General features: G+C 45.9%; 1 protein-coding gene and 1 non-coding gene across 4 annotated transcripts in view; both read left to right on the forward strand.

Moving 5' to 3' along the window:
• The window catches only part of SYT9 (synaptotagmin 9), a 100,763-nt gene that overhangs the window by 39,179 nt on the left and 35,295 nt on the right, over positions 1 to 26,289 (forward strand). For all 3 annotated transcript variants that reach the window (XM_038764740.1, XM_038764742.1, XM_038764739.1), the window contains exons 2-3: positions 957 to 1,308; positions 6,277 to 6,823. In XM_038764740.1, the coding sequence (XP_038620668.1) occupies positions 957 to 1,308; positions 6,277 to 6,823 (899 nt within the window). The remainder of the gene's footprint in view (positions 1 to 956; positions 1,309 to 6,276; positions 6,824 to 26,289) is intronic.
• On the forward strand, positions 17,273 to 17,345 carry TRNAK-UUU. The gene has a single exon. It is a non-coding gene; the product is annotated as a tRNA-Lys (tRNA).

Consider the following 26,289-nt stretch of genomic DNA (forward strand, 5'->3'; position numbering starts at 1 on the left):
ACTTCCCTCAACTGGGACTAGAACCCAGGTCCCTCTGAGTCCCAGGTTCATGCTCTATTCACTAGGCTATGCTGCTTCTCTGTGCTTGACAGTACCACAATCATTACTATGAGGGAACTGAGGCTAGAGAGTGAAGTTGGGCCCAACTAGGCATAGTTTTAGCTGGCATGGATCCTCTTTTTTTTTTTAATAACATTTGTTAAGCTCTACTATGTGCCAGGCACTGCACTAAGCACTGGGATACATACAAGCTAACAGATTGGATCCAGTCCCTGTCCCACACAGGCCACATAGTCTTAATCCCCATTTTTCAGATGAGGTAACTGAGGCACAGATAAGCGAAGTGACCTAACCCAAGGTCACACAGCAGACAAGTGGCAGAGCCAAGATTAGAACCCAAGTCCTTATGACTCCCAATCCCCTGCTCTATCCAGTAGGTCACACTGTCCTTGAATCCAGCTATTCGTTCCCCATTGGCTCCTTTCTAGGCCATCGATAGAGACATGAGGTAGACCACACTGCTTCCCTGAGCTCTTGGCTTTTTTTAGCCCTGGTTGGAAGCTTGGGGGTCTCATTGGAGACCCCAGATGGGCCCGGTTTGGAGGCATGAACAGTGACTTCCCCATCCCCCTCAGCTGGAAACCCAGGGCCTCACCAACCCCTATCTTTTCAGTTCCCTCTCCTCAGATACCCCAAGAGCCTGCCCTCCCACCAACGTCCTTCCGCCAGAAACCCAGGCCTCACTGACCCCATTTTTTCCATTCCCTCACCTCAGATACCTCAAGAGCCTGCCCTCCCACCAAGGTCTTTCAGCTGGAAACCCAGAGCCTCACCAACCCCCTTCTTTTCCATTCCCTCTCCTCAGATGCCCCAAGAGACTGTCCTCCCACCAACATCCCTCAGCTGGAAACCCAGGACCTCACTGACCCCCCTTCTTTTCTATTCCCTCTCCTCAGATATCTCCGTGAGCCTGCTGTCGCTCATGGTGACGGCCTGTGGACTGGCTCTCTTCGGGGTGTCTCTGTTCGTGTCCTGGAAGCTCTGCTGGCTCCCTTGGCGGGACCGGGGCCTCTTCTCAGGGCCCAAGGACGACAATCAGGAGCCCCTGAACTACACGGACACAGAGACCAATGACCATGAGAACAGCGAGGACTATCTGGGCCACCCCACCTCCTTCCCCGAGCCCTCCATGAAGATCAGCCACACGTCCCCCGATATCCAGCTGGACGCCCAGGAGGGGACCAAGGAGAACTGCATCCACAGTGTCCGCGTGCAGCGTCAGATAACCGAGCCCACCTCTTCCGCCCGGTCAGTAGTCCGGGGTTGGGGGGCGGGGCATGGGGCACAAATCCAGAGATCTCCAGACCGACGAGAGGTAGTGTGGTATGGTGGAAAGGCCACCGTCAGTCAGTCGGCCAGTCAGCCGGTCAATCCTATTTATTGAGCATGTCCTGTCCTGTGTGCAGAGCCCTGTACGAAGCACTTGGGAGGGTACAGTAGAACAACATTCATTCAGTCAGTCGAATTTATTGAACACTTACTGTGTGCAGAGCACTGTACTATGCTCTTGGAAGAGTACAATAGAACAATATTCATTCAGTCAATCAGTCATATTTATTGAGAGCTTACTGTGTACAGAGCACTGTACTAATGCTTGGGAGAGAACAATATAACAATAAACAGACACATTTCTTGCCCACAATGAGCTTGCACTCTAGAGGGTACACAAACAATAATATAAATAAACAAATTGCAGATATGGACATGTGCTATGGGGCTGGGATGGGGGATGAATAAGGGGAGCAAGGCAGGGTGATGCAGAAGGGAGTGGGAGAAGAAGAAAAGGGGGCTTTGTCAGGGAAGGCCTCTTGGAGGAAATGTGCTTTCAATAAAGCTTTGAAGGAGGGGAGAGTAGTTGTCTGTCAGATTTGAGGAGAGAGGGTGTTCCAGGCAAGAGGGGTCAGCAGCAAGATAGACACTGAAATAGATAATCCGGGGTTGGAGCGTACGGGCATGGGACAAAAATCTGGAGACCTCTGGACCAATGAGAGGCAGTGTTGCCTGGCCGGTTGGTCACAATCAGTCAGCTGGTCAATCCTTTTTAACTGAGCGTTTACTGTGTGCAGACACTGGACTAAGTGGTTGGACGAGTACAGTATAACAATATAACAGACACGTTCCCTGCTCCTAACAAGCAGTCTATGGCCCTGGGAGTCAAGGGACGTGGGTTCTAATCCCAGCCACGGTACTTGTCTGCTGTGCGATCTTGGCACTGCACTAAAAAATTGTTGTTTTCCTAATACTTCAGTGCCAGGATGAAGGGATCCCCATTGAAGCATGGAGGTGGTAGGGTCAATCAGTTGTATTCACTGATCACTTACTGTGTGCCAAGCACTGTGCTAAGTACTTGGGAGAGTACAGTGCAATATAACAGAGGTGGCAGACACGTTCCCTGCCCACAACAAACCTACAGCCTATTATTATTATTATTACTAAGTGCTGTCGAGTTAAGTTTCCAAATCATAGTGACTCCATGGATATACTTTTTCCAGAACATCCTGTCCTCTTCCATAATCTGCAAACTTTCCAACAGTTCTTCCATTATCATTTTTATGGTCTCTATCCATCTAGTTGCCAGTCTGCCTCTTCCACGTTTTCCCTGGACTTTTCCTAGCATCAGTGTCTTCTCCTGAGTATTAGTCTTACAGCTTAGAGGGTCTAAAGTAAGTTATGCCAGCAGAAGATTTCAGCAAGCTGAGGAAAACGGGGCTGGAGAAGGCTTCAGTGGTGGCTTTAGATACATGAAGCCTCGTTGCCACCCCTAAGTTTCTCTGGCCATCTTTAGCCCTACTCACCAGGCAGCACTGATTAGTTCATTGGGCACTACAGTGCTCTGCACACAGTAAGCGTTCAATAAACACAATTGAATTAATGAATTCCTGAAGCAGGCACAGCACTCTCTGATACCCAGTCAGTCAATTGATGATATTTATTGAGCACTTACTTTGGTCAGAGCACTGTGCTGAGCTCTTGGGAGAGTTCAGTACAACAGAATTAACAGACCCATTCCCGGCTCATAATGAGCTAACCAACATCTAGGCTGGATTAATCTAGAAAAAGAAGAATAGTAGCGAGAGAAATTTTCATCACTGTGGTACATGCTGTAAAAATAGCTTGGGTAGTTTCAGAAATGTTTCCCTCGCTTTATATATATCATCTCATTTTTCTCTAAGAAATGAATAAAATAAATGAAATCTAGGGGGGGAGGGGTGTGTGTGTGTGTGTGTGTGTGTGTGTGAGTGTGTGTGTGTGTACACACACACACACATATATGTCCTGGGCCTATTCTGACTTCACAGGGCTACTGTTTCCAGGAACAGTGTATTTGATTTGTGCCGTCTCCCAGTGAAGTGGCAGTTTCAATCACAATAACCAAGCAACCCCAGGTACTAAATCTCGCTGGTCCAGAGCTAAAAGCCACTCATTTTTTTTTTCCCCAGGGAGGAATGAAAGTAAAGCAACCTTCTGATTGAATTTTTCCGGTTTATCATCCCTCTGTTTGTTGAGAGCCAGTACTTGCTAGAGATTGCAGGTGGACAGCTAAATCAAGAGGACCGAGCTTTTATCGGCAATGATTCCATCTGCAACTGTAATTTATCAGCCTTGCCTTTGTCAGTTCTTAGATATGTCCTGGCCTCTCCCTTTCTGGGTTTTGTCTCCCAAGTGGAGGAAGGCCCCATATGTAAGAAAACACCTCTTGAGTTGTAGTGACCTGCAGGTGTGCCAGGGGGATTTTTTTGCTCTGGGAATTTTTTTTTGTTTTTTTAATGGTATTTACTAAGCACTCACTATGTGCCAGGCACTGAACTAAGTGCTGGAGTAAATACAAGATAATCAGGTGGGACACAGTCCTTGTTCCACATAGGGCTCGGTCTTAATTCCCACTTTACAGTTGAGGTAACTGAGGTTTCAGTTAGGTGAAGTGACTTGCCCAAGATCACCCAGCAGGCACGTGGTGAATCTAGAATTAGAACCCAGATCCTTCTGACTTCCAGGCCCGTGCTCTATCCACTGGACCACACTGCTTCCCTGAGTTTAATCTCCACTAAATCCTCTGATTCCCAGGATATTCCGTGTCATTTGAATAAATATTTTCCTGTCCCGGGACAAAATGTGAACAGGTACGGCTGCTGATTTTAAATATGAAAGTGAATCATCAATCAATCAATGGTCTTTATTGAGAATTTACATGTGCAGAGCATTGTATTAAGCACTTAGGAGCTCTGCCCCCAACATGCTTGAAGTCTAGAGGGGTAGACAGACATTAATATAAATAAATAAAGGGAGACAGACATTAATATAAATAAGTAAATTACAGATAGGTACAGAAGTGCTGTGGGGCTGAGGGTGGGGTGAATATCAAGTACTTAAAGGGTACAGATACAGTGCATAGGTGATGCAGAAGAGGGAAGGAGTAAGGGAAAAGAGGGATAAATTGGGGAAGGCCTCTTGGAGGAAATATGATTTTAATAAGGCTTAGAAGGTGGGGAGAATGATGGTCTGGTATATATGAAGAGGGAGGGAGTTCCCAGCCTTCTGGAGAATGTGGACAAAGAATCAGCGGCAAGATAGATGAGATTGAGGTGCAGTAAGTTGGTGTCAGAGGAGCAAAATGTGTAGATGGGGTTGTAGTAGAAAATCAGCATGGTGAGGTAGGAGGGGGTGAGCTGATTGAGTGTTTTAAAGTCAGCGGTAAGATGTTTCCATTTGAGGTGGATGGACAGCCACTGGAGTTTCTTGAGGAGTGGGGAAATGTAGACTGAATGTATTTTTCAAAAAATGATCCAGGCAGACACGTGAAGTTTGGACTGGATGGAGGGAGAGAGAGGAAGCCGGGAGGTCAGCGAGATGCAGTAAAGTGGGACAAGATAAGTGCTTGGATCAACACAGTATCAGTTTGGATGGAGAGGAGATGGTAGAGTCTAGTGATGTTGTGAAGGTAGAACTGACAAGATATGGTGACTGATTGACTATGTGGGTTTAATGAGAGATGAATCAAGGATAATGTCAAGGTTACCGGCTTGTGAGAAAAGAAAGATAATGTTTTTTTCCAATAGTGATGGGAAAGATGGGGGAGGACAGGGTTTGGGTGGGAAGGTGAGGAGATCTGTTTTGAACATGTTAAGATTGAGGTGCCATCAAGTCATCCAAACAGAGATGCCCTGAAGGCAGGAGGAAAGGCAAGAGCGGGAAAGAAGAACGATCAAGGCTGGAGATGTAGATTTGGGAATTGTGTGTGCAGATCTGGAAGCATGGATTTGGGAATCATCTGCATTTTATAGATCACGAATCCGAGGCACCAAGAAGTTAAGTGACATTCCTAAGGTCACCCAGCAGGCAAGTGTTTGTTTTAATGTATTTGTTAAATGCTATGTGCCAGGCATTGTTCTAAGTGCTGGGGTAGATACAATTTAATCAGGTTGGACACAGTCCCTGTCTCACATGAGGCTCACAGTCTTAATCCCCACTTTACAGATGAGGGAACTGAGGCACGGAGAAGTGAAGTGACTTGCCCAAGGTCACTCGGCAGACAAGTGGTGGAGCTGGGATCCAAACCCAGGTTTCCCGGTTCCCAGGCTGGTAGTCTTTCCAAGGGTCCATGCTGTTTTAGGCAAATTTGTATTACTGTCTGTCTCTCCCTCCAGACTGTAAGCTCATTGTCAGGTAAGGAACATGTCTACCACTTCTGCTGTATCCATTCAATTAATCAGTCGTGTTTATTGAGCACTTACTGTGTGCAGAGCATTGTACTAAGCACTTGGGAGAGTACAATGTAATTATATAACAGACACATTCCCTGTCATACTTTCCTCTCCCAAGCCCTCAGTACAGAATTCTGGACAGGAAGTGCTCAGTAAGTACCACTGATGATTGTTAATGATAATGCTGTTGATGATGATGATAAGCAGCATGACGTAGTGGATAGAGCATGGGTCCAGGAGTCAACAGGTCATGGGTTCTAATCCTGGCTCCACCAGTTGTCTGCTGTGTGACTTTGGACAAGTCACTTCCCTTCTCTGTGCCTCAGATAAGGTTATCTGTATAATGGGGAGTGAGACCATGAGCCCCAGGTGGGACAGGGACTGTGTCCAGCTCGATTTGCTTGTATCCACCCCAGCGTTTAGTACCGTTTCTGGCACATAATAAGCACTTAACAAATGCCAGCATCGTTATGATCTTGACAGTAACATGGATCTCTCTTTCCTCCCCTTTAAGGCACAATTCGATTCGCCGACAACTCAATCTCTCGAATCCGGACTTCAACATCCAGCAACTCCAGAAGCAGGAGCAGCTGACAGGGATCGGACGCATCAAGCCTGAGCTGTACAAGCAGAGGTCTGTGGATACAGATGAAGGGCGGAGGACCAACAGCCGAGTCTGTGGGAGACTCAATTTCATCCTGAAATACGACTGTGACTTGGAACAGCTGATCGTGAAGATCCACAAAGCCGTGAATCTGCCCGCCAAGGACTTCTCGGGCACTTCGGACCCCTACGTCAAGATCTATTTACTCCCCGACAGGAAAACGAAACACCAGACCAAAGTCCACAGGAAGACGCTCAACCCGGTGTTCGATGAAATTTTTTTATTTCCCGTCCCCTACAGTGGCCTCTCCACCCGGAAACTTCACTTCTCCGTCTATGACTTTGACAGGTTCTCCCGTCATGACTTGATTGGCCAAGTGATTGTGGATAATTTTTTAGACTTGGCTGACTTCCCCAGGGAGTGTCATCTTTGGAAGGACATCGAATATGTCACCAATGTAAGTATGGTGTCTTTGAGTTGGGTGGAGGGTGAATTTCTGGCTCACTCTTGCAGTCGTCTCTTTAAACTAGCTTCGGAATGGGCCAAACTCATTCCTCTACCGACATAGTATGTTGCTTCCTGGTTTTTTTTTTTCATTTTAACTGTATTTTTTTTAAGTACTTACAATGTATCAAACAGTGTTCTAAGTGCTGGGGTATGAACAGAGAAGCAGTATGGCTTAATGGATAGAGCACGGGCCTGGGGGTCAGAAGGACACGGGTTCTAATCCCAGCTCTTCCACCTATCTGTTGTGTGACCTTGGGCCAGTCACTTAACTTCTCTGGGCCTCAGTTACCTCATCTGAAAAATGGGGATGAAGAGTGTGAGCCCCATGGGGGACAGGGACTATGTCCAACCTGATTAACTTCTATCTTCCCTGGCATTTCAAACAGTGCTTGGCACATAGTAAGCACTTAAGTACCATAATTATGATTATTATTATACAAGCTAATTAGGTTGGGCACAGTCCCTGTCCCACGTGGGGCTTACAGTTGTGTCTAGATGTTCTTTTACCTTTGTGATCTATGGACAGGAAGCACCCTCAGTAATAACAGAGGCCTGTTTAGGGCTCTGGAGGAGGAGGAAAGCTAAGGAAAGGGTGGGGACACCTTCTGATTCCTTCCCCCTGACCCGGATAGTCACTTCCTTCCCAACTGGAGTTTCCCATCTCCCCTCCTCTCCACCTCTTTTTCTGTGACTGCAATTTTGCTGACGTCCTCTCAGCTTCAGCCTGCAAGCGGTAGTCCTTCTGAGGCTTTCCCTCCTCTCCAGGAGTAAAGTGCCCATGACCATCCTCCCTCAAACTCAAAGCATTGCGGCCCAAGCTAGCACAATCAGCAGAAAGCCAGAGCTTCCCAACCCAAAGCATAAGAAGAAACATCAGGGCTTGGAAAACAGAGTAGTCAAGCAACCGCTGCTGTTTACGTCTCAGGAGACCAGAGATGCATGTGGAGGTGAAAGTACTCCAGGACCTAGAGGTCACCAGGTAATAGAGAGCATCCCAGGTCCTTCCGAAACAAGCACCCAGTCTTGGTTTCTTTCTGCTTCTTCGCTTTCCTAGCTACAAAACGGTTTTCCCGTTACCTCTAGGCCTTAACCGTGTCTGACTCCAATGAGGGTTTTATCCCCAGCAGGTCTCGTTTGGCTTCCGTGATGCTGGACACAATTCTGGAGGAATGGATGGGTGTTTAAAGTAGACTTGCACTTTCTGGGACCTAAGAATAATAATAATAACTGCAGTATTTGCTATGTACCTATTATGAGCCACCAACTATCCCTATGTGTCAAGGTAGAGCCAAGATAATCAGGTTTAGACACAGCCCCTGTCCCCCATGGGACTCACACTCTTCATCCCCATTTTACAGATGACGAAACTGAGGGACAGAGAAGTTAAGTGACTTGCCCAAGGTGGCACAGTAAGCAGTTAATGTCCGTCTCCCTCTCTAGACTGTAAGTTCATTGTGGGGAGGGAATGTGCCTGCTTATTGTTGTATTGTACTCTCCCAAGCGCTCTCCAGTGCTTCGCACACAGTAAGCGCTCAATAAATATGATTAATAATAACAGTGGTGTCCTTTCATTCATTCATTCAATCATTTTTATTGAGCATTTACTGTGTGCAGTGCACTGTACTAAGCACTTGGGAGAGTACAATACAACAATCAAACTGGCACAATCCCTGCCCACAGTGAATGTATAATCTAGAGGGGGTGAAATACATTAATATGCATAAATAATTGATAGATATGTACATAAGTGCTGTGGGGCTGGGAGGGGGGAAGACTAAAGGGAGCAAGTCAAAGTGACTCAGAGGGGAGTGGGAGAAGAGGAAAGAGGGGTTCAGTCAAGGAAGGCCTCTTGGAGGAGATGTGTCTTCAATAAGGATTTGAAAGGGGGGGAGATTAATTGTCTGTCAGATTTGAGGAGGGAGGGGCATTCCAGGCCAGAGGCAGGATGTGGGTGAGGGGACAGTGGCAATATAGATGAGATCGAGATACAGTAAGAATGTTGGCATTAAAGGAGTGAAGTGTGCGGGCTGGGCTGGAGGAAGAGAGTAGCAAGGTACATTGGGAGGGGGTGAGGCGATTGAGTGCTTTAAAGCCAATGGTGAGGAGTTTGTTTGATTTGGAGGTGGATGGGCAACCACTGGAGTTTCTTGAGGCGTGGGGAAGCAGGTCATGAAAGTTTCTGTTGAAAAATGATCTGGGCAGCAGAGTCAAGTATGGGCTGGATTGGGGAGAGAGAGAATGTGCCGATCTGAAGAGGTAATGAGGGTTTGCTTCCACACTGAAAGACCTGCTTGTATTCTATGCCTTCCTGGAACCCATTTCGCTACCGTTCTTGTATAGCTTGGAGGGGATGTTGATGAAGGGAGAAACAGGACGTAATTTCAGGAGAGGGCTGGGGTCTCTCAATTACATGAAGTGATGGACACTAACTCCACTCTCTAGATGTGCCGCTTGCTCTTGATGCCACTTGATGCTGCCCTCTGTCACTTTCCCAAACGGCATGCCAGTCTTTTTGATAGGACTGTCACTTCTTCTTGGCTTCAGGGATTCATGAGCTAGAGCAAACTAGTAGATAGAGTGCAGGCCTGGGAATCAGAAGGACCTCAGAAGGACCTGGGTTCTAATCCTAGCTCCGTCACTTGTCTGCTGTGTGAGCTTGGGCAAGTCACTTCACTTCTCTAGGCCTCAGTTCCCTCATCTGTAAAATGGGGATTCAATACCTATTCTCCCTCTTATTTAGACTGTGAGTCCCATTGGGACTGGGACTGTGTCTGACCTGATTAACTTGTGTCTTACTCTAGCGCTTAGAACAGTACTTCAGCACGTAGCGAGCACCTAACAAGTATTGTCAGTATTATTATTATTAAGATTATTAGTATTGTCATTGTTGTTGTTATTATTGTTAGCCCTGGATGTTGACTTTGGTCAGGGTGTTGTCAAGGAAGCAAAATTCAGAGAGAGCTTTCAACTCCACCACCTTTGGAAAACTCTTTATATGGCATTTCTCTGATACAGTTTCTCAAACTCCTCACAACCAGCTTTAAAGCACTCAGTTGCCTTGCCCGCTTCTACCTCACTTTTCTACTCTCCTATTTCAACCCAGTCAGCATGCTTTGCTCCTCTAATGCCAACTTACTCACTGTACCACGATCTCGTCTATCTGGTCGCCGACCCCTCACCCGCTTCCTGTCTCTGGCCTGGAACGGCCTCCCTCTTCATAGCCAATAGCCAATGACTCTCTCCACCTTCAAAATCTTATTGAAGGTATATCTCCTCCAAGAAGTCTTCCCTGACCAAGTCCTCATTTCCTTTTCTCCCTCTCCCTACAGTATCACCCTGACTTTCTCCTTTTATTCATCCCGCCCCAGCCAGTCCCACAACATTTATATATATACCCGTAATTTATTATATATTTAATGTCTGTCCCCCCAACAGACTGAAAGCTCATTGTGATGGGGAATGTGTTGGTTATATTGTGTTTTACACTCCCAAGCGCTTAGTACAGTGCTCTGCGCACAGTAAATGCTCAATCAATATGCTTGGTTGATTGACTGAAGGAAGAAAAATTCAGAAACCGCTTTTAAAGCCAAATCATCTTGGAAATTTCTATAGTGTGTAGTGTTTCTCTGATATAACCCAAATTGTAACCTTGCTCTTCTTCCTGCTTCTCATCAAACCAGAGCATATTGTTGATTAAACAAGGTGGTCAGTACTCATTTGGCATTCTCCTGGAGACTGTATTTCCAGAGCCCAGAGGAAGAGCAGTGTGGTCAAGTGGAAAGAGCATGGGCCTGAGAGCCAGAGGACCTGGGTTCTAACTCCAGCTCTGCCACTTGTCTACTGTGTGACCTTGGGAAGTCACTTAACATCTCTGTGCCTCAGTTCCCTCACCTGTAAAATAGGGATTCAATACCTGTTCTCCCTCTGACTTAGTCTGTGAGCCCCATCTGGGACCTAATAATCTTTTATCCAGCCCACGCTTGGTCCAGTGCTTGACACATATGAAACACTCAATAAATACTTTTTTTAAGTATATAGCAGCTTGTGGGTGGCATGTTTCAGAGATTTTTGATATCACTCCAAACCCAGTGAGTAGGAAGAGTTTCCCAGAAGAATGGAATTTATATTGGAGTGCCAATTTCTAGCTCTCTTGTTGCTTTCTTAAACATGGAACTGGTTAAACAAAATTGCTTTTACGGCACTGTTCCTCTTTACCCAGTTAATGACGGATAACGGACCATCCAGTGAGGCATTTTCAATTCTGGAACAACAGGTCATATTATCGTGGAGTGATGTTCTAATAATGGAGATTAAATTCCTGTTCTTCCTCCTACTAAGATTATGAACCCCACGGCGGATAGGGACTATGTCCAACCTGATTATCTTGTATCTACCCTAGTTCTTAGAACAGTGCTTGACTCTTAGTAAATGCTTAACCAATAAAATCATCATCATAATAATAATAAACTTGCCAAGCTTCTCTGAGCATCCAGATGTGCTTATTAGATGCCAAACCCTATATCTACTGACAGGGTCAACTTTGAAGCAGAGTGGTCTAGTAGAAATACCTTGGAGGGCCTTGGAGTCAGGGGACCTGAGTTCTAATTCCGCTACTGCTATTGCTTGCCCGGTGCCCTAGGGAAAATCACTTGAATTCTCTGAGCTAAATCAATCAATTGTATTTATTTATTGAGTGCTTACTCTGTGCAGAGCACTGTACTAAGCGCTTGGGAAGTACAAGCAGCTCCAGGTTTATCATCTGTAAAATAGGGATAAAATACCAGTTCCCCCCTTCGACTGTGAGTATGATGAAAGACCAGTACTGCATGTCCGCCCTGATTATCTTTTATATACCCTAAGGCCCAGAAACAGTGCTGAACACATAGCGCTTGCTTCCCCTCTTTATGGGCAGGCAATGTATCTGCTAATTCTGTTGTATTGTACTCTCCCAAGTGCTTAGTACAGTGCCCTGCATAGAGTAAATATGTGATTGATTAACAAATACCAAGATTAAATGCAGAATAGAGGGCTTGGTGGTGTTCCCTGCCCTTGCTTTGTATCTGTTTTGTTTTAATGGTATTGTTAAGCACTTACTATGTGCCAGGCACTGTACTAAGCACTGGAGTAGATATGAGCTTATCAGTTTGAACACGGTCTCTGTCCCATATGGGGCTCACTCCCACTTAACTCCCACTTTCCAGATGAGGTAACTGAGGCACAGAGAAGTTAGGTGACTTGCCCAAGGTCACAGAGGAGACAAGTGGCAGAGCCGGCATTAGAACCCAGATCCTTCCGACTCCCAAGCCCGTGCTGTATCCACTAGGACACATGACTTCTCTTGTATGCGACACAGAGCAAAGATCAGAATTCTTGCAATTTTGGGTTTGCATGGTCCAGGAGGACACTGGCACAGATCTTGCTAAGAGGGGAGGTCAGTGGGATATCCTACCATGATGGTTCCCATCAATAAGTCAATCGCATTTATTGAGTGCTTACTGTGCACAGAGCACTGTATTAAGTGTTTGGGAAAGTACAGTACAACAGAGTTGAGGATGACGATCCTGGTGGAATCCTGGGAAACCCCTGTCAGACTTTCTTGGGGCTCCATCTGTCTCCTTCAAGCTCTCTAGACTGTAAGCTTGTTTAAGGGTGGGGGAAAGGTCTGCTAATTCTGCTGAATTGTTCTCTCCCAAGCACTTAGTACAGTGCTCTGCACACAGTAAATGCTCAATACATACTATTGATTGATTGATTCAAGCCACATGTTCAGTTTGTCACCAAATCCTGTAGGTTCAACCTTCTCTCCATCCAAACTACTACCACGTTAATCCAAGCACTTATCCTATCCCACCTTGATTACTGTATTCATTCATTCAATCATATTTATTGAGTGCTTACTGGGTGCAGAGCACTGTACTAAGCACTTGGGAAGTACAAGTTGGAAACATATAGAGACTGTCCCTACCCAACAGTGGGCTACTGTATCAGCCTTCCTTTCTGACCTCCCTGCCTCCTGTCTCTCCCCACTCCAGTTCATACTTCACTCTGCTGCCCGGATCATTTTTCTACAAAAATGATCCGCCCATTCTTACCCACTTCTCAAGACCCTCCAGTTGTTGCCCAGCCACCTCTGCATCAAATAGAAACTCCTTTCCATTGACTTTAAAGCACTCCATCACTTTGCCGTCTCTTTCCTTTTACCTCCCTGATTTCTTACTATAATCCAGTCTGCACACTTAGTTCCTCTAATGCCAACCTGCTCACTGTATCTTGATCAATCAGTCAATCATATTTATTGAGCACTTACTGTGTGCAGAGCACTGTACTAAGCGCTTGGGAAGTACAAGTTGGCAACATATAGAGACGGTCCCTACCCAACAGTGGGCTCACAGTCTAGAAGGGGGAGACAGAGGACAAAACAAAACATATTAACAAAATAAAATAAGTAGAATAGATATGTACAAGTAAAATAAATAAATAAATAAATAGAGTAACAAATACGTACAAACATATATACATATATGCAGGTGCTATGGGGAAGGGAAGGAGGCAAGGAGGGGGAGATGGAGAGGGGAAGGAGGGAGAGAGGAAAGAGGGGGCTCTCTCTTCTACCTCATCACTGACCTCTTGCCCACATCCTGCCTCTGGCCTGGATTGCCTTCCCTCTTCAAATCCGACAGAACATCTCTCTCCCTTCTTTCAAAGCCTTATTAAAAAGCACATCTCCTGCAAGAAGCCTTCCTCTACTAAGTGTTCACATCCTCTTCTCCCACTCCCTTCTGCATTATCCTTGTACAGAGATTTACATCCTTCACTCAAACCTCCCACAGCACTTAAGTACATAATCATAATTTCATCTATTATTTTAAATATTATTAAATTATGGGTTATTAAATTATGGATTCAATTATCTGTGTCCATCTCCAGACTGCAAGTTCATTTTGGGCAGGAAATATGTCCGGCAACTCTGTTATATTGTACTCACCCTAGAGCTCAGTACAGAGCGCTGCACACAGTCAGCATTCAGTAAATATGATCAATTGATTAATTGACTGATTCCATATATAGAGCAAATGCCCATCCATCATTCCTCCATCCGGCTGTAGAACTCGCGCCATCAGATCTGGGAACTTTGCCGTTCTTCGTGACTAAACCGTGGCAGTGAATTCCTTAAAAGTTGGAGCAAAGACCTTATCCTCACATATTTGTCTGGTTCTCTGTGCTCTGGAAGGCCTTGTTCTGTGGTCAGATGGGAAGTAGAGTAGTCTAGTGTATAAAGCAAGACTCTGGGAGTCAAAAAAACCTGGATTCTAATCCCACCTCAGCCACTTGTATTCTTATTCAATCTTATTTATTGAGTGCTTACCGCATGCAGCGCACTGTACTAAGCACTTGGGAGAATACAATACAATAATAAGCAGACACATTCCCTGCCCAAAATGAACTCACAGTCTAGAGTGGAGGGAGGGAGAAGTTAATATACATAAATAATTACAGATATGTACATAAGTGGGGCTGAAATCAGGGAAGAACAAAGGGGGCAAGTCAGAGAACGCAGGTGGCAGTAGGAGAAGAGGAAAGGGGACCTTAGCCAGGGAAGGCTTCTTCAAGGAGAAGTGCCTTCAATAAGGCTTTGAAGCAGGGGAGAGTAATTGCCTTTCGGATTTGAGGAAGAACGGTGTCCAGGCCAAAGGCAGGACAAGTGCGAGGGGTCAGAGGTGAGATAGACAAGATTGAGGCACAGTGAGAAGGTTAGCATTAGAGGAGTGAAGTGTGTCAGCTGGGTTGTAATAGGAGAGTAGTGAGGTGAGGTAGGAGGGGGCAAGAGGATTGAGTGCTTTAAAGCCAATGGTGAGGAGCTTTTGTATGATGTGGAGATGGATGGACAACCACTGGAGTTTTTTAAGGAGTGGGGAGACTTGTCCTGAACATTTTTATAGAAAAATGATTCAGGCAGCAGAGTGAAGTATGGACTGGAGTGGGGAGAGACAGGAGGCTGGGAGGTCAGCTAAGAGGCTGTGTGGTCTTGGGTAAGTCACTTCACATCTCGGTGCCTCAGTTACCTCATGTGCAAAATGAGGATGAAGACTGTGAGCCCCATGTGGGACATGGACTGTGTCCAACCTGATTAGCTTATATTGACCCCAGAGCTTAGTATGGTGCCTGGCATATAATAAGTGCTTAACAAATATCATCAAAAAAAAAGTTACCATCACTACAGATTTCCCCCTTATAGTCACCTACGGGGCCTAAGTATTGTTCTGAACATACCTTTAAGGCAGGAATAGAAACCTTGGATGAAGGCTGATTGAATAACCCCAGCTTTCTTTAACTTTGAAATCCCTCTGCAGGTGATGCAATGTTCCTTAGTCTGACCTTCATATCGGGTGGCCAGATTTTCTAGGCCTTCCTTTCATCAGGATCACAAGGAGCTGTGAGGTGTTGGTGCTGTGTTGCTTGCTTTGTCCAGAGAGTCTCTTGATCTCAGTTGGTTTTACTGAGCTTCTCTCAACTGCCATCAGCTAGCCATGCCCGGGGTTGTGGAGATGCTTACATGGACAACCTCCATGGGGAAATGTGGACTTAATGTCTTTGCTGGTGCCTCCGTTTTTTGTTTCATTTTGTTTTCATGGTATTTGTTAAGCATTTACTATGGGTCAAACACTGTTCTAAGCACTGGGGTAGTTGCAAGTTCATCAAGTTGGACACAGTCCCTGTCCCGCATTTGGCATCTGGTTTAAGTCGGAAGGAGAACAGGTGTTGAATCCCCCATTTTACTGTTGCGAAAACTGAGGCATAGAGAAGTTGAGTGACTTGCCCAAGGTCATACAGAAAACAAGTGGCAGAGCTGGGATTAGAAACCAGGTTCTTTGACTCCCAGGCCCTGCTTAATCCCCATTTTACAGATGAGGAAACTGAGGCACAGCAAAGTTGTGACATGCCTAAGATCACACGCTTAGAACAGTGCTTTGCACATAGTAAGCACTTAACAAATACCATTATTATTATTATTATTATTATTATTATTATTATTATTATTACACAGCAGGGCTGGGATTAGAACCCAGGTCCTCTGACTCCCAGGTTCCTGCTCTTTCCACTGATAATAATTATGGTATTTGTTAAGCACTTATTATCTCCAGGCACTGTACTAAGCACTGGGGAGGATACAAGCAAATCGGGTTAGACACAGTCCCTGTGAGCCACGAGGCTCACGGTCTCAATCCCCGTTTTCTGGATGAGGTTACTGAGGCTCAGAGAAATTAAGTGACTTGCCTAAGGTCACACAGGAGCCAAGTGGTGGAGCCAGGATTAGAACCCATGACCTTCTGACTTCCGGGCCCATGCTCTATTCTCTACGCCATGCTGCTCTCAGTCACACTCAGCCACTAGACCATGCTGCTTCTCCACTCTCCAGGCTCTTGACATTCAGCTGTCTAGACGAATGCCACTTCTTGATACAGTGGGCGTCTGAAGTGTATCTGCAAATAGCTTTCTCTTTCTGTGTCTGAAAGATTCTCTAGAGGGAGAGCAGGAGGGTTTGAGTGAATGCTGACGACTGTGACAGAGGAGAGAGAAATGGAGATGGAATTCCAAATCCAGCAAGGCCGGGATAATAACAATGCTGATAAATAAGAATTGTGGTATTTGTTAAACACTGACTACGTATCAATCACTGCGCTAAGTGCTGGCATAGATACAGGGATGAACAGATCAGATACATGGGACTCACTGAGAGAACAGGCATTGAATCCTCATTTGACAGAGGAGAAACAGGACACATGGGCAAGTTAAGTGGTTTGCCCAAGGTCATAGAGCAAGCAGCTAAGCTACGGGCCTAGTAGAGGTCCTGGGTTCTAATCTCAAGGAATGGAAAGTTCCAGGTGGCAAAACTAATCTCACCTATTCACCTCTGAGAGGCAGAGGTGAGCTTGGCACAATGTCCTCCAAGGCAGTTATAGAGAGGTTGGCATCCTTGTACTTCCCAAGTGCTTAGTACAGTGCTCTGAACATAGTAAGTGCTCAATAAATACGATTGAATGAATCCTCTCAGTCAGTCAATTGTATTTATTGAGCGCTTGCTGTTTGAGGAGCACTGTACAAGCACTTGGTAGAAACACTCCCTGCCCACGGTGAGCTTACAGTCTAGAGGATGACCCGTGGGGTGGGTTCTCCGCCCCCTTTCCTGCCTTCCTGGGCATGGGGGAATTCTCAGGATTTTTTTGATCCTTCTAGAAAGAGGGTAGGAGGAGGCTGGAATGGGCTAGCTGCTTTCCCAGAGGGGGTTGCAGTCACTAAATCCAGGAGGAGATGTGGACCCACTGTCCCTCCACCAGACTACTGGAGGTCACCCTGCCGAAGTACCTCTAGAGTGTAGGCTTGTTGTGGGCAGGGAAGGGCTCTGATAGCTCAGTCGGTAGAGCATCTGACTTTTAATCTGAGGGTCCAGGGTTCAAGTACCTGTTTGGGCGTAATTTTGAGAAGCAGCGTGGCTCAGTGGAAAGAGCCCAGGCTTTGGAGTCAGAGCTCATGGATTCAAATCCCGGCTCCTCCAGTTGTCAGCTGTGTGACTTTGGGTAAGTCACTTAAATTCTCTGTGCCCCAGTTACCTCATCTGTAAAATGGGGATTAAGACTGGGAGCCCCCGTGGGACAACCTGATCACCTTGTAACCCCCCCAGCGCTTAGAACAGTGCTTTGCACATAGTAAGTGCTTAATAAATGCCATTATTATTATTATTATTATTCTATGGTTGAAGAGTATTCTCCCAAGCACTTAGTACAGTGTTCTGCACACAGTAAGTGCTCAACAAATACAACTGGCTGATTGACTTACCGAGCATCCAGGCTTCTGTTTGTGCTTCTCCACGAGCCCCCTCTTCACACGCTCCAGATTGGTTCAAGTGTCAGTAGGTCCGGACAGCCAAGCAAGAAATACCCTAGGGAAGCTGCATGGCCTAGTTAATAGAGCACGGGCTTGGGAGTCAGAAGGCCTCCTCCAGGAGACCTTCACAGACTGAGCCCCCACTTTTTCCTCTGCTCCTCCTCCCCTCCCCACTGCCCCCACTCCCTCCCTCTGCCCTTCCCCTTTCCCCTCCCTGCAGCACTTGTGTATATATATCTTTAATTCTACTTATCTATTTTGATGGTATTGACACCTGTCTACTTGTTTTGTTTTGTTGTCTGACTCCTCCTTTTAGACCGCGAGCCCGTTGTGGGGTAGGGACTGCCTCTATCTGTAGCCAGATTGTACTTTCCAAGCACTTAGTACAGTGCTCTGCACACAGTAAGCGCTCAATAAATACAATTGAATGAATGAATGAAGGAGCTGGGTTCTAACGCCAGCTCCACCACTTATCTGCTGTGCGATCTTTGGCAAGTCACTTCACTTCTCTGTTTTGTTTTGTTGTCTGTCTCCCCCTTCTAGACTGTGAGTCCGTTGTTGGGTAGGGACGGTCTCTATATGTTGCCGACTTGTACTTTCCAAGCGCTTAGTACAGTGCTCTGCACACAGTAAGCACTCAATGAATACGATTGAATGAATGAATGTCTCAGTAACCTCATCTGGAAAACAGGCATTGGAACTGTGAGCCCCATGTAGGACAGGGTCTGTATCCAACGCAATTTGCTTGTATTTACCCCAGTGCTTAGTAAAGGGCCTGACACATAGTAAGTGCTCAACAAATGCCACAATTATAATTAGTGTTATTATTACAATGCTCTGCACACACTAGATGCTCAGTAAATATCTTAGACTGAGTAATTGATAGGAATTCCCCAATATAGTGCTCAATACACCCCTAGAGTAGCTACTTAGTCGGGTGTTCTGCACAGAAATGTTCAATCAGTCCTAGTGGTGGTGGTGATTGTGGTGATGATTATGATGATGATGACGACAACAACAACAACTAATAGATCAGGTTTTCTTGGAAGAGTTCCCTTGTCCCCATCTACATCAACTAGGACATAAATCTTAGGTAGGATGGTGAGAACCTAAGCCCGCTGTTGGGTAGGGATTGTCTCTGTTGCCGAATTGTACTTTCCAAGTGCTTAGTACAGTGCTCTGTGCACACTAAGTGCTCAATAAATATGAATGAATGAATGAAATGAGAATCCTACTAGATTCTCCTAAATAATTTTACCTAGGGAACTGAATATCCCCCTGTCTCTTGAAGAATCTAGGTGGATTGAGGAGTTAAAGGTACCTGGATTCTGTTCTGTCACCCCTCTCTCCCTTTCTTCTAGACTATAAGCTTGTTGTGGGCCAGAATTGTGTCTGTTATATTGCTGTGCTCCCAAGAGCTTAGTACAGTGCCCTGCACGTGGCCGGCTCTCAATTAATACTATTAATTGGTTCTTCCGTTTCCCCTCTCTCCCTCTCATCAAATCCACACCAGCCCAGAGATAGCTAATAAAGGAGGGGGTTTGGTTTGTCATGAGACTGAGGAGGAGGGCTGAGGATCCTGCGGCCAGGCAGACTTGGAAGGAATCGACAAAACTCCAGCGTCAGCACTTGGTACCTAACTCTGAGTCTCCGAGTTAGCAAATAGCACACCCAGCAAGCATCTGAAACACCTTGGGCTATTTTTAGCCTTTAATCTCTTCCAAATCTCAGAGCTATCAGTCAGCCTCATCTAGTGAGTAGAATCCTTAAGTGGTTCTTGGGTGGCAGATGGGGCAGGAGGTGGTCTGGGTGCCTTCTCCCAAAATGGGATTTTTTCCATGGCCTTCTGTCAGGCTTCAGATTCCTTGTTATGTTGCATTAATTTCACGGTCCCAGAGGTTACATAACCAGGCACAGGCCCTGCAGACAGAATAGGAGCTGCCTAAGTCCAGCACCGAAGGTCTTGAATGCCAAGGAGCAGGGTGGATGAGTTTTGTTTGATGTCGGCTGAGACCCACTGCAGGGATGGAATGATGCACCTGAATCTATTAAAAATGGGAAAAGCAGCATGACTCAGTAGATAGAGCATGTGCCTGGGTGTCAGAAGCCTATGGGTTCTAATCCCGGCTTTGCCACATGCCTCCTGTGTGACCTTGGGCAAGTCACTTTATTTCTCTATGCCCCAGTTACCTCATCTGTAAAATGGGGATCAAGACTGTGGGCCCCTTGTGGGGCAGGGACTGTGCCCGGCCTGATTTACTTGGATCCACCCCAGATGCCTGTCTCTTTGTTTTGTTTTGTTGTTCGTCTCCCCCCTTCTAGACTGTGAGCCTGTTGTTGGGGATTGTCTCTATCTGTTGCCAAATTGCACTTTCCAAGTACTTAGTACAGTGCTCTGCACACAGTAAGTTCTCAATAAATATGATTGAATGAATGAATGCTTAGAAGAGTGCCTGACATATAGTAAGAACTTAACAAATATCTTAATTATTAATTATTATGATTATTCTATAGATTAGGTGCTTACTACATACCTGGCTCAATACTAAGCACTGGGTTGGTTACAATATAATCAAATCAGACACAGTTCCTGTCCCACATGGCGTTGGCCGTCTAAGGGGAAGTGAGAACAGATATTGAATCCCAACTTTACAGTTGAGGAAACTGAGCTGCTGTGAAGTCAGAAGGTCTGGGAGTCAGCAGGACCTGGGTTCTAATTCTGGCTCTGCAACTGGTCTGCTGTATGGCCTTGGGCAAGCCTCTTAACTTCCCTGTGCCTCAGTTACCTCCTCTGTAAAATGGGGATTAAGACTGTGAGCTCCAGGTGGAACAGGGACTGTGTCCATCCGGATTAATTTGTATCTATCCCAGTGCTTAGAACAGTGCCTGACACAGAGTAAGTGCATACCAAATATCATAAAAACAAAAACAAGTGAAGTAAGTTACCTTAGGTCACACAGCAGATACGTGGCTGAGCCAGGATTAGAACCCATTCATTCATTCAATCGTATTTATTGAGCATTTACTGTGTGCAGAGCACTGTACTAAGCACTTGGAAAGTAGGAGTTGGCAACATATAGAGACAGTCCCTGCCCAACAACGGGCTCACAGTCTACAAGGGGGAGACAGACAACAAAACAAAACACGTAGACAGGTGTCAAGTCATCAGAACAAATAGAATAAAGCTAAATGCACATCATTAACAAAATAAATAGAATAGTAAATATGTACAAGTAAAATAGAGTGATAAATCTGTACAAACATATATTCAGGTGCTGCGGGGAGGGGAAGGAGGTAGGGCGGGGGGGATGGGAAGGAGGAGAGGAAAAAGGGGGCTTTGTCTCTCAACTCCCAGTCCTGTCTCCTTTAGGCCAGAGGCAGGAGGGAGCGGTGGGCTTGGGGGCCGAACCAGCAACTGACAGCTAGGGTTGGGACCATCACCCAACATCTCTAATGGGTGACTCCACTGATAGTCTCCCGCCCAAAGCAGTAGACGCGCCTAGGGCCTGAAACTTGAGGGGCAAAAATCACCCTGGAAGAGTTGCATGCAGGGCTAGCGCTTTACGCAGCGTGGCTCACGCTGCCTCATCCCTGCCCGTCGTGATCTGCCGGGTCCTGGAGAAGGTAAGCGAGAGCCAGTGGAGAGGTGGGCCGGGGGAGTGGGTGGACACAGACTCCGGAGAGCAGAAAAGAACCAGGCAACCAGGCCATATCTGAGGTCCTGATGTGGATCAGAGAGCTGAGCCTCATCCCCTCCTCCCTCACCCCGCTACTCTTCTATGACAACCCAGCCTGCACACTTTTCCCCTCTAATGCCAACCTACTCTCTGTACCTCGATCTCATCTATTTTGCCACCATCCTTCCTCTCACATCCTAATTCTGACCTGGAATGCCCTCCCTCCTCATATCTGTTAGGCAATTACTCTCCTATCCTCCAAATGGCCTTCCCTGACAATGTCTTTGTTAACTTTTCTTCCTCTCCCCTCTACATCACCCTGACTTGCTCCCTTTATTCATCCTCCTTCCCAGCCCCACAGCTCTTATGTCCATATCCATAATTTAGTTATTTATATTAGTACCTGTCTCCCCATCCTAGACTATAAGATTATATTGGGCAGGGAATGTGTGTGTTATATTGTTATATAGCACTCTCCCAAGTGCTTAGTATAGTGCTCTGCACATAGTAAATCCTTTAGAGAAGCAGCATGGTGCAGTGGAAAGAACCCAGGCTTTGGAGTCAGAGGTCGTGGGTTTGAATTCTGACTCCACCACTTGTCAGCTGTATGATTAAGGGCAAGTCACTTCACTTCTGTGCCTCAGTTACCTCATCTGTAAAATGGGGATTAAGACTGTGAGCCCCCTGTGGGACAATCTGATCACCTTGTAACTTCCCCTGTACTTAGAACTGTGCTTTGCACATAGTAAGCACTTAATAAATGTCATTATTATTATTAATAATAATAATAAATAGTACAGATTGATTGATTGGGTTGCTGGGAGAATGCATCCAAGGTGCTCTCTGGTTTTTGTTTTCTGTTTTTAATGGTATTTGTTAAGTGCTTACTATGTTCCAGGCACTGTTCTAAGCACTGGGATAGATACAAGGTCATCAGGTTGGACACAGTCCGTGTCCCACATGGCTCACATTTCTTAATCCCCATTTAAAAGATGAGATAACTGAGGCCCAGAAAAGTGAAGCCACTTGCCCAAGGTCACACAACAGACAAGTGTCAGAGCCAGGACTCGAAGCCCGGGCCTTCTGGCTCCCAGGCCTGTGCTTTTTCCAATAGGCCACACTGCTTCTGGTTTCCACCCCCAGGGTCTTTCCAGCCCATTTAGAATGGGAAGCAGAGGAATCGGGGGAGCTGAAATCAAACCAAATTTATTCTCCTGACCACAGCAGCCCTAAAAGCTTCCTCTAAAGGCCTGATAACCAATTCAGGAGATAAGAGCATTAGGCAAGGCCTCATGACATCAGCCTGCTTTTTCTCTCTTTGCCCTAATCCTCTCCTCCAGCCCGTTCCTCGGCCTGTTTCCTTCCCAGCCCTCCAACCACAAGAGAAAATTCAAAGGGAGAGCAGCTTTCTCCCTTCTAATGATCTTGTGGCTCTAAGATACCAAAGTGATGTTTATGGGCATTAAACTGTCCAGGTCCAGGGAGATCCTCAGCCTGTTTATCCCTGGGTAAACATGTGCAGTCTCAGCTGAGAGGTTTGTTACACAACTTTTGTGTCATGTGAATGATCACCACCGCACAGTTGGACCAGGAGGACTGTTCTACAGTTTGTTGTTCGATAATAATACTTATGGCACTTGTTGAGCACCTATTATATGCCAAACACTGTTCTAAGTGCTGGGGTAGATACAAATTAATCAGATTGGACACAGTCCTGTCCCACATGGAGCTCACACTCTTAATCCCCATTTTACAGGTGAGGTAACTGAGGCCCAGAGAAGTGAAGTGACTTGCCCAAAGTTACATAGCACACATAATAATAATAATGATAGCATTTGTTAAGTGCTTACTATGTGCCGAGCACTGTTCTAAGCACTGTGGGGGTACAAGGTAATCAGGTTGTCCCACATGGGGCTCACAGTCTTAATCCCCATTTTACAGATGAGGTAACTGAGGCACAGAGAAGTTAAGTGACTTGACCAAAGTCACACAGCTGACAAGTGACGGAGTCTGGATTAGAACCCATGACCTCCGACTCCCAAGCCTGTGCTCTTTCCACTGAGAGGAGGAGGAGAGGAGTGGTGGGGCTGGGAGTAGAACCCAGGTCCTTCTGATACCCAGGCCGGTGCTCCATCCGTTAAACCATGCTGCTTATCTTCAGTGACTCCTGGACTGCCAGGGATGTAGAAAGCCGAATTAAGAGGGTTGATCTGCCCACGGGAGAGTCACAGAGTGGGTGAGGCAGAAATGAGTCACCGTGACCCAGGACCCCAGAATGATGGGCCTTGAAGAGGCCTCCTCATCCAGGGAGAACTGAACCTACCACTGACATTGTGTCCGGCTACCTGAGGGGTTTCAGGACAGGGTCTCATCTTCACGTGAGCATCAGTATCACAGGGCAGGATGACCCCAACGGCAAGGAGGGTCTGGAAGCCAGCTCACCGCATAGAAACAACATTTTTCCTCAACCTGCTGAGAAACAGTGAGGCTTAGTGGATAGAGCAGGGGACTAGGAGTCAGAAGGATCTGGATTCTAATCCTGGCTCTGCCACATATCTGCTGTGTGACTTTGGGCCAGTCACTTCACTTCTCTGTGTCTGTTTCCTCACCTGTAAAATGGGTATTCAATACCTGTCATCCTTCTCACAGCCTAGGAGCGCCATGAGGAACCTGTTTACCTTGTGTCTATTCCAGAGCTTAGTATACTGGTGGGCACATAGTAAGAGCTTAACTATTACCACAGTTAAAATTATTATATCGTCTCTGGCCTTGGTCTTTGATCCCTAAGCTTTCCAGCTCTCATTTACTCCCCTCCTCCTCTCCCTTCTGAGGAATCAAGCTGCATCATTAACATCTGTCCTTGTGCTTGAGAGTAGTTTTTTAAAAAAAAATTAAGATGCCAACAGGACTTATTTTCTTAACATAGAAAAAATGGGTCATTAGGCTGACCAGCTGCATGTTTTCAAATTGCATTGGGTTTATTCCTGGGGAAGATGTTGGTTTGCCCTGCCACACTCGATGTGTACCTTTGATCGGAGGCAAGGTTCACATCCCTACCCAACCCCGTCCATTTTTTCTGGGCCTTTCAGGGCAACGTACATTTAATTAAGATTCCCCACAGTTATTGTTCTTTTCACTCTCGAGATTCTACAGAAACCTGAAGTGTGCGTAAGCAGAGGTAGCAGTAATCAATGATTTCATTTCTCGTCCTCTCGACCTACCAAAAATAGAAGTCAATGTCAGAGATTCCTTCATGGTTGGTGAATGCCGCAGATGTGGCAGATTGATATGAAGAGAAGTAGAGGGTGGAAGGAAAGACATGTGGGAGGAGGGACAGAGGGAAAAAAAGAGAAATGGTGGTGGGGGGAGACAAAGACAGACAAAGCAAGTTGAGGAGAGGGAGAGGTGCAAAGAAGGGGAGGGAAAAAAAGACAGAGGGAGCGAGAAGAAAGGAAAAAGGTGGAAGAGAGGAATTGAGAGAAAATCTCATCTATCCCCTTCTTTCTAGGACAACTATTTATCCTGCTGGCAATAATGGCCTGTTACATGCTTCACTGCTGGGCACATTGCTTACTGACAGTGAAACCTGAGATTCCCTTTTGTTACAGTCTTCCCAAGTCTCTAGGTCTTCCTGCATGCAGGTGGGTTGAGCCAGATCTCGAAGTCCCAACTGCTTGGAGCTTTGGCTTCTTGACTTCCCCTTTTGGAGGTCAGGGGCATGCTCCCGTGCTTGCAATCCTGGGCACATTCCCATCTGCGTTTTCTGGACCCATCAGTCAATCGGTGGTATTTACTGAGCACTTACTCTGTGCAGAGAGTACTGATCCAAGTGCTTGGGAGAATAGGGTACAACAGAATTACAACACAAAAATCATGGTTAACTTGTGCAAAGGAAACCATAGGAATTGTTTAATGCACACAAAAGAGACCACAGAGATTGTGGCTAATACATGCAATGAAGAGCATAAAAGTAATTCCTGATGCCTTCAAAGGAGACCACAGAAGTCATGGCTGATACCCGCAAAAGAGACCAAAAATCATGACTAGTGCACACAAAGGAAACAGCAAAAATCAGAGTCCATGTATAGAGCAGTTGACTAAGCTCTTGAAGAGTACAATACAACAGACTTGGTTGACACTTTCTCTGCCCACAAGGTACTAGAGAAGCAGCGTGGCCTAATGGCCAGAGCACAGGCCTGGAAATCAGGAAGGCCTGAGTTCTAATTCTGCTCTGCCCCTTACCTGCTGTGTGACTGTGGGCAAGTCACTTCACTTCTCTATGCCTCAGTTAGCTCATCTGTAAAATAGAGGTGAAGACTGTGAGCCCTGTGTGGGACAGGGACCGTGTCCAGTCCAATTACCTTGTATTTACCCCAACACTTAGTATGGTCCCTGATACATTGCACTTAAACAAATACCACAATTATTATTATTATTATGCTGCACACAGTAAATGCTCAATAAAGATGATTGATTACATGTACAGCACTGTTCTAAGCACTGAGGCAGATACACATATTTCAGGTTAGACACGGTCCCTGTCCCATTTGGGACTCACTGTCTAAGCAGGAGGGAGAACAGGTATTGAATCTCCATTTTCCAGATGAAGAAACTGAATCAATCAATCAATCATATTTATTGAGCACTTACTGTGTGCGGAGCACTGTACTAAGTGCTTGGGAAGTACAAGTTGGCAACATATAGAGACAGTCCCTACCCAACAGTGGGCTCACAGTCTAGAAGGGGGAGACAGAGAACAAAACCAAACATATTAACAAAATAAAATAAATAGAATAGATATGTACAAGTAAAATAGAGTAATAAATATGTACAAACATATATACATATATACAGG

This window comes from Tachyglossus aculeatus, chromosome 22, assembly GCF_015852505.1.
Source record: "Tachyglossus aculeatus isolate mTacAcu1 chromosome 22, mTacAcu1.pri, whole genome shotgun sequence".
NCBI lineage: Eukaryota > Metazoa > Chordata > Mammalia > Monotremata > Tachyglossidae > Tachyglossus > Tachyglossus aculeatus.